This window comes from Rutidosis leptorrhynchoides, chromosome 1 (assembly GCF_046630445.1).
Source record: "Rutidosis leptorrhynchoides isolate AG116_Rl617_1_P2 chromosome 1, CSIRO_AGI_Rlap_v1, whole genome shotgun sequence".
Lineage (NCBI taxonomy): Eukaryota > Viridiplantae > Streptophyta > Magnoliopsida > Asterales > Asteraceae > Rutidosis > Rutidosis leptorrhynchoides.
The window spans coordinates 134425151-134433854 of record NC_092333.1 but is presented as its reverse complement, the minus strand read 5'-3'; the positions used below and the strand labels follow the sequence as shown (position 1 = coordinate 134433854).

At 35.4% G+C, this 8704-nt stretch overlaps 1 protein-coding gene across 1 annotated transcript; it reads right to left on the bottom strand.

Moving 5' to 3' along the window:
- Positions 1–2329: 2329 nt before the first annotated feature.
- Positions 2330–8495, bottom strand: LOC139865399 (U4/U6 small nuclear ribonucleoprotein PRP4-like protein). The gene is made up of 5 exons (XM_071853628.1): positions 7399–8495; positions 5654–6107; positions 4801–4998; positions 4613–4694; positions 2330–2886 (listed from the first exon to the last, which is right to left on the bottom strand). Exons 1-5 carry the CDS (start codon positions 8226–8228, stop codon positions 2786–2788), a joined length of 1665 nt encoding a protein of 554 aa, XP_071709729.1. The 5' UTR covers positions 8229–8495; the 3' UTR covers positions 2330–2785.
- Positions 8496–8704: the final 209 nt, after the last annotated feature.

Genomic DNA, 8704 nt, shown 5'->3' with positions numbered 1-8704 from the left:
CAATCAATTATGCATATTCAAAAATATTATGGAACCGAAATGAAATGAAAAATCTTGATGAGAAATTTTCATTTAATGTTGCATATGACATCATGAATAATGATGATGATCCAGAACCAACATCTATGGTTGAATGTCAAAATAGACATGATTGGGCTCAATGGAAAGAAGCAATACGAGCTTAATTAGAATCACTCAATAAAAGAAAAGTTTTCGGATCCATCATTCTCACTCCTAAAGATGTGAAACTTGTAGGATACAGATGGATTTTTGTCCGAAAAAGAAATGAGAAAAATGAAGTTACAAGGTATAAAGCTAGACTTGTAGCTCAAGGTTTTTCTCAAAGACCGGGAATTGATTATGAAGAAACTTATTCCCCTGTTATGGATGCAATTACTTTTAGGTACTTAATCAGCCTGGCAGTTTCTAAAAATTTAGAAATGCATCTCATGGATGTTGTGACTGCTTATCTATATGGATCACTTGATAGTGATATATATATGAAGATACCTGAAGGATTTAAGGTACCAGAAGCATCAAATGCAAAACCCAAAGAAATGTATTCGATTAAATTACAAAGATCTTTATATGGGTTAAAACAATCGGGACGTATGTGGTATAACCGATTAAGTGATTACTTGATAAGCAAAGGGTATACAAATAACCTTACTTGTCCTTGTGTTTTCATTAAGAAAACAACATCCGGATATGTGATCATAGCTGTTTATGTTGATGATCTTAACATCATAGGTACAAATAAAGAGATCCATGAAGCCATTCAACTTCTAAAGAAAGAATTTGAAATGAAAGATCTCGAAAAAACCAAGTATTGCCTTGGTTTACAAATTGAGCATATGCCTAATGGTTTACTTGTACATTAAACAACATATACTGAAAAGATTCTGAAACGTTTCAATATGGACAAGGCAAAACCATTAAGCACTCCTATGGTTGTTAGATCACTCAATGTTGAAACTGATCCATTTCGTCCATGTGAAGATCATGAAGATATTCTTGGACCAGAAGTACCATATCTTAGTGCAATTGGAGCTCTTATGTATCTTACAAATTGTACAAGACCTGACATTTCTTTTGCAGTTAATTTGTTGGCAAGGTTCAGCTCTGCTCCTACCAAAAGACACTGGAATGGGATCAAACACATATTTCGATACCTTCGAAGAACTACTGATTTAGGATTATTTTATTCTAACGAATCAAAACAAGATTTGGTTGGTTATGCTGATGCAGGTTATTTATCTGATCCACATAAAGCTAAATCTCAAACTGGATATGTATTCCTAAATGGAGGTACTGCAATATCATGGCGTTCTCAAAAACAAACACTTGTTGCTACATCATCAAATCATGCCGAAGTGATTGCATTACATGAAGCTACTCGGGAATGTTTTTGGTTGAGATCAATGACACAAATCATTACTGATTCTTGTGGACTAGAACGCGATAAAAGTCCAACATTTATCTATGAAGATAATGCAGCTTGCATAGCACAGATGAAAGAAGGGTATATCAAAAGTGACCGAACCAAACACATACCTCCTAGATTCTTCTCATACACTCAAAATCTCATTAAGGACAACGAGATTGAAATGAGATATGTTCAATCCAGCAAAAACTCAGCTGATCTTTTCACGAAAGCACTTCCAACTGCTATTTTCAGAACACACGTTCATAACATTGGCATGAGACATGTTCAAAAGATGTAACAACCGAAGCGATGTCTACTTGAGGGGGAGTCAACTCCATGCTGCACTCTTTTTCCCTTAGCTAAAGTTTTTCCCACTGGGTTTTCTTTAGCAAGGTTTTTAACGAGGCAGTAACTTACAGTTGATCTTCAACAAACAAAATTGCTATCCAAGGGGGAGTATTATAATATATATATATATATATATATATATATATATATATATATATATATATATATATATATATATATATATATATATATGGATAGTCAATTATTGATACACAAAAGTAATATTATTGTATTACCTAAACTTGTGATATTTTTGCTATAAATAGCCATGAATGCAAGCATTAAACTTGCACCATTTCTCACACTTACAAAGTGTTTCTTTCTTTCTCTCCATTATCATCTTTGTTCTTACACTTCATTATTAGTATTCTTAATCAAGAATCAAATCACTAAAGGTAGTTATAAGCCTACTGAATTATAACATCAAGAATCAAACCACTAAAGGTAGTTATAAGCCTACTGAATTATAACATGAAACACTGGTAAGAGTAGCGTTTAAAAAAGTAGCTTTTTCCAATCTCAAAAAGCTTTAAGCTTGTTCAACCAAACGGGACTTTTTATTAGTTAGGAGCTTTTTTAAAAAAGCTAAAAGCTCCAAAAAGCTCCTCAGCAAACATGCCCTAAGGCTATAAACCAAACACACCAGCGTTGGCAGCAACAAGATGAAACTAAAATTGCATGCTCTAGTGCTAATGCTTGCTCTTTTGATTGTTCATTACTTGTGGTAAATAAACAGCAAAGAACACGTATTTGCTACCATCAACTACTTGGAGTAAAGTTTTAATTAGGATCAACATTACTACTCATAATACGGTTGCCACAAAATTTTTCATGTCAAACTAATACGAATTACAGAAGGCAGGCCACTTGTAGGTAGAAAAAGACTGATATTTTCGACATCAAGGTAAATAAATACCTTTAAACTTTTACTCTCAACGTACGTTGTTGTATACATGGCTGCTGCTGAAGGTTAGATACTTGGATAGCAAATGTAAAGGAGGTTGGTTGGTATTAATCAAAGTCCATTGCTGCTGCTTTGTCCTTTTCAGCATTTTGGCTAGACCATAGTTTTATTGTCCTGTCATGAGAAACAGTAGCAATACTTTGCCCATCTGCAAAACATATTTCCATGGAATTTTAAGAGCAAGAAAGAATAAATAGCATATGTGATGATTATGAACATGGCAATAGGTATTTTAATGAAAACGTTCATGAGCAGTTTGTGCAACATTCAAAAAAAAATCTAGGCAACAAAGATCAAGTGAAACCTATTGATGATCTAGGGGATATACTCACTATCAAAAGAAGAAGAGGAAGAAGAGGAGGAAGAAGAGGAGGAAGAAGAGGAAGAGGAGGAGGAGGAGGAGGAGGAGGAGGAGGAGGAGGAGGAGGAGGAGGAGGAGGAGGAGGAGGAGGAGGGGGAGGAAGAGGAAGAGGAAGAGGAAGAGGAAGGAGAAGGCGGCTATGATTGGAGATGTATCTGAAACAGAAATTAAAAAAAAGGCTATATTTGACATAGATAGCAACAAAGCCTAATAAAGTTTCAGAATTCAGCCTCATCACATGTTGCAAACTTTGAAAGAGTTCTTTGAACATACCGAACAGAACTCGGTCCGGGAAAAATTCTTTGAAAGAGACGATCAATGGAAGATTGAAATACAGTCATCTACACTTTATTATTAAAGCTTGATAAAATAAATATACCATTTTTATTAGTATCAATTTTATCTCACTGTTTTAACTCATTAATTTTAACGCAATTTGACATTCGGAATTCTATACTCACTCATTTTTGGTTTTGTTTTCATCTCTCTATCTTCAAGCATTTCATATTCAGTCTTTGCTTCCTTCCTGATATTTTTTAACCTTTATTTATGTTTCTAGTTGTTGAAATCCATCAAGTGTTGTAATTCTAATTCCATTCACACTCACAACTTAAATCACTAAAATTAATTGTACCCATATCGTCAAGCATTAATCTTATCACACTTCGATTATCTTTCATGACAAAAAAAAAATAAAAAATCAAATTATTTTTAATTTTTTTAAAGAATCCTTGACAAAATGTCACTTTCATGTAAAAAAGCCATTGAGGTAACGTAGTTAGATTTCCGGAACCTTAAATTGGGTTTGGCTCTGGTCTTGGTCAAGATTTGGGTTCACTCATGTCGCCATTATGTGTTGGAAATGGACCGGCTGTTTCGGACTCCTCTGTTCCTTACACAAAAAGAACTGATATTTTGTGAGGGAAAAACTTATTAAGAATATGTCAAATACTCTGTCTGCTTTGTATATCCAGAATTTTTTTTATACATATTTTAGACGAAGCTACTTCAGGAACCGGCACCGGCGTTATGCGTAAAGGGGAAAACAAAACTATTCTAAATGGTTACTGTAACCTAATATGGAGTCCTGTTTAGTAGTAAGGGTATAAAGGAAAATGGGGCAAGACTAAAGGGTAACTTATGTAAAATAATATAAAGGGTAAACTTGTCAATTTGTTTAAAAAGGTGTAGATGGATTAAAATTTGGTGTGTGAGGATCACCTCTCCCATTTAGAATCCATGTTGCTGTGTTGTATTTTTCTGTTTTTGATAGCTGAGGCTTGTGTTCTGTATTTTTATAGGCAGTGTCTGTATACTATATGACCCGTATGTTATTGACCTTCAACAAAATATTTTAGCTCTTCATCAAATCGGGTAATTCATAAGCACATGCATCAAAATGTACAACTGTACTCACGACTTCGGTAGTCTAGCTAGTTACCTAAGAAAATGACAGATGTGTGTGTGTGTGTGTGTGTGTGTCCATAAAGTAGATCAAAGATTGGGAGGTTACCTGCAGCTACATCAACAGCTGTAACTTTAGCCTCGTGGCCAGAAAGAACCTTGACGGGCTTGAAATCTCTGGATGACCATACCTGATACATAAATCAATAATAAATAATTACATTTAACCTTCGTGTGTACATTAATAATAAATAATAACAGAAGATAAAAGATAAATTACTAGAAGACGAATTTTACCTTAGCAGTCATATCATAAGAAGCAGTTACTAAAAAGTATCCCTCTTGAGGCTCAAATTTAATTTGAGAAATCAGATTTGAATGGGCGGGAATAGTATACAACGATTTCTTTTTCCTCAAATCCCAAATTCTACAAGTATTATCTTCACCACCTGTTGCCAAATGATACCCATTTGGTGAAAAACTAATACCAAGAACCTGAAATATTAACAATCATATAATCACCACTTAGCTTGCTCAATAAAAGAGGATAATAGACAAAAAAATAAAAAAATGACACTTTCACCCCTCCACTTATTAATGGGTTGAGTTGTATTGTGAATTTTATACCTAGCAAACGGGTCATATTGGGTCGGTTTGGGTAACCAGTCAAAACGGTTTTGGGTTGAAATGGGTCATGGGTCAAACAGGTAGAAATTTTACTGTATTGTTTTAGTTATTAATATTAATATTTTTATTATATATATAAGAAAATATTAAAATATTAATATACATAATAAATGATATAACCATTAATGCTTTCATAAATAATTGATAGATAAAATTTGTTATGCTCGACCCATTTGACCCATTCACAAGACCCATTAGAGCTGTCTCTATTTATTGAGCTTTAGGATTTGATACCCATTTGATCCGTTCTTTTATATTTTGTATAAGACCCAATAAGTTGAAGAAAAACTCATTGGACCTCTTTTTAAGTTTTGGTTTACATTGCAGGCTTAATTTTATTCAAGACCCAATTGACCCGAAAGCTTGACCCATTTGACCCAAATTTGAGAGTATAAGTCTCAATTGCCAGGTATAATTGTGATATATCTTAAACAGGTCAAATGGGTCGAATTAAATGACTCACCGGCTTCACATGACCTTCCAAGGAAAGAATGCTTCTCCCAGACCGTAGGTCCCACACACGAGCAAGTGCATCGAGCCCACAAGAGGCTGCTAATGAGCCATCTGGATGAAAAGCTAACCCATACACACTTCGGCTATGACCTTCTTGTAGGAGCAACTCATCACCGGTCTCTGTATCCCATAATCTCCAAGTCTTATCATAGCTAGTTGTACCCAAATAATTCCCTGAAGGATGAAAAGCAACACGAGCTAAACGGTCCAAATGACCCTTGTATGTATTCAACAGTGTTCCTTCAATGTTCCACAATTTTGCAGTGCGATCAGCAGATGCAGTTGCTATTTGATTATTTGTCTGAGAAAATGAAACATCGGTTGCTCGTTCTGTATGACCCTTTAATAAAGATACGATCTTTACACCTGGCATGCTCCATATCTTAGCAACTCCAGTTAACGAACTGACCAGGAAACAACACAAAATCACATATGAGAACGGTAAAATGATGGTAAGTTAATAGTCGGATAGGATAAATGGGGATTGGGTAACAGTAAAATGATGCAAGTCTAAAAATATGTATCTAAGAGTTGCTGGAAATCAACAAGATAAACATAAATAAATTGTTTAAGAATCATATAATGTAAACTAGCCACCACTATACGCTAAACTTTAATAACTAAAAAAAGGTAAGGGCATTAACAACATAAACCAATTACATTAAGATTCTAAATCTTATCACTAGTTGAAGAAGCAATCCATACATCGTAGAATTTATAAAATACTACTCTATGTGTTGGAATGTATACTTTGCTTGCTTCCTTACATTCTTCATTTTTGTTTGTTACATAATCAAAGTCATATTTGATTCAAGTAGCTGATTCATGACGAATTGAAATAAGTGAAATACAAGCATGATTGCCTTGCTATGTTATATATGCATTTGTGTATAAACTGTATCGTTGTTGTTTGTAGTCTTCACTCTTCTTAATCATAACAAAAATTTTAAGCTTAAAACAATGTTCATATTTGGTTAATGATCCCAAATCTTAATCATAACATTGCGCGGACCTGTTTGCTTCTTTCATTACCAAATTTTCTGTTTCCATGCGTGTGAATAAAACAGTCTTCAGTTGCATTACATTTTAAGTAGAGTACATTTGTTAATTGAACCAAAAGAAATCATATGAACTTGTATCTATAGTAGCACGGACATATATCAGTTGTAAGATATTGAACAAACATAATCCTGACAGTATTTGTATACAATACTGAATTACATAGTCAATTTTAAGAAATGGATTACTCAAAAAAGATGAGACAAAATAGTGAAGTTAGCAAATCATAATAGTATTCGTGCAGTTAACTGCTTTCAAACTGTACCTGGTAAAACGGGTTTCGACCGAACCCGACCAAACACATTTCAAAGTGCCTACGAAACCAACTCATTTGGACCCAAAATCTGACCCAAACCCAACCCAATTGCCTGGCATACATACACCCAACAGCTTATTTAAAACTGACATATATTTCTGATTGCTATTGCTATTCTCTATGTCCTTTGCAACACCTTCATATAATACGGTCCAGTTCTTATTTGACTAGTGTTGACCATGCATCCTAACAAAAGTAACACAGTTCATCTAACATCTTAATTCATGCACTAAAGACAAAACACTTGAATGTTACAAACTTTTAAGATGTTACAAATATATCCACACGTATAAAAATGCATTCAAAGTAAGAAAACTTACCATGTAGCAAGAAACTTTCCATCGCACGAAAACGAACACCCTGAAAGAGGCCGATCATCACCAATCTCACTACAATCCAACCCAAAACTAACCGCGTTCTCCAACGCCCAATTAATCTCAGCATCCATATCTTCATCAGGATCATCCCTCTTTCTCCTAGCCCGTTCTAACCTCAACGCAGCTTTCACAACCGAATCTTTCGCAATGGCGTACCGCGCTTTCAACAAAGCTGTAGACCCCTCCGTATAAAACGGATACTGAACAGCTTCACCTTCATCTTCACCACCACCACCACCATCATCCGTTGCAACGGCATTCGTTGCAGCTTCTTCTTCCTCTAAAACCTTCATTAACTTATCCAATTGTCCTTCAGAATCAAGTTTGGCCATTAGCATCCTCAACCTATCCCTCCTCTCCATTTCTCTTTCTCCAAATAAAGTAACCGGTTCACCTAACCGTCGCAGGCGGGACCGCACCGCCTTATCGTTAGTCGGTACTGCGAGTGCTTTAGCTTTTTGTTTCATCAAAAAATCCTGCTTAGCTTTCTCTTGTTTCTCCCTAAACAGCCTGCTTTCTTCTGAGATCTCGTACTCCGGTGCTGAATCGTCATCTTCTTCATCCGATTTAGCAACTGTGTCGCCATTTTGTGCACGAACTGTTGGAATTGGGGCTAGTGGACGAGGAATCGGAGCAATTGGTGGTAGGATTGGGGTTGACAGTGGTTGAATTGTAGGTTCAATTGGCGGAATGTGAACGCCGGTGTCTGATGGTGTAGTGGTGGAATTAGGGTTAGGGTTAGGGTTAGGGTTTTCATTTTCGTCTATATCCATGGTTGAAAAGAGCGGTAACAGGTAACAGCAATACAAATGGAAAACACGTTTCGTATCTAGGCTTAAAACTGAACGATTATAATGTCGCGAAATGATTTTATAACTTAAAGTGCAGCTATCCAACCCTTAATCTCGATCAAAACAACAATTAATGCTTGAATCAAAATCAGTTCACAAATCGATTGTAAAGCAAAAGTGAGGCGAGAGTTGGTGAAACACGGGTGAAAGCATACTTTTGTGTAAGAGTTTAGGGTGGCTTAAGATGGTTTGTAGGTGATGTTATTTTCAACAGCGCGTTTGCTGCATTTGTATTCAATGCGCGTCATTGTATTCAATGCGCGGTGGAATTTAGATATATGTTTTTTGATACCTAATATATCTAATAGGTTGAGTTGTTTGTCGTACGTGTATGTATATGTATCAAATATAGCTCGAAATATTTAGTGTTTTTTTAACGATGTCCGTTTCGCGCGTAG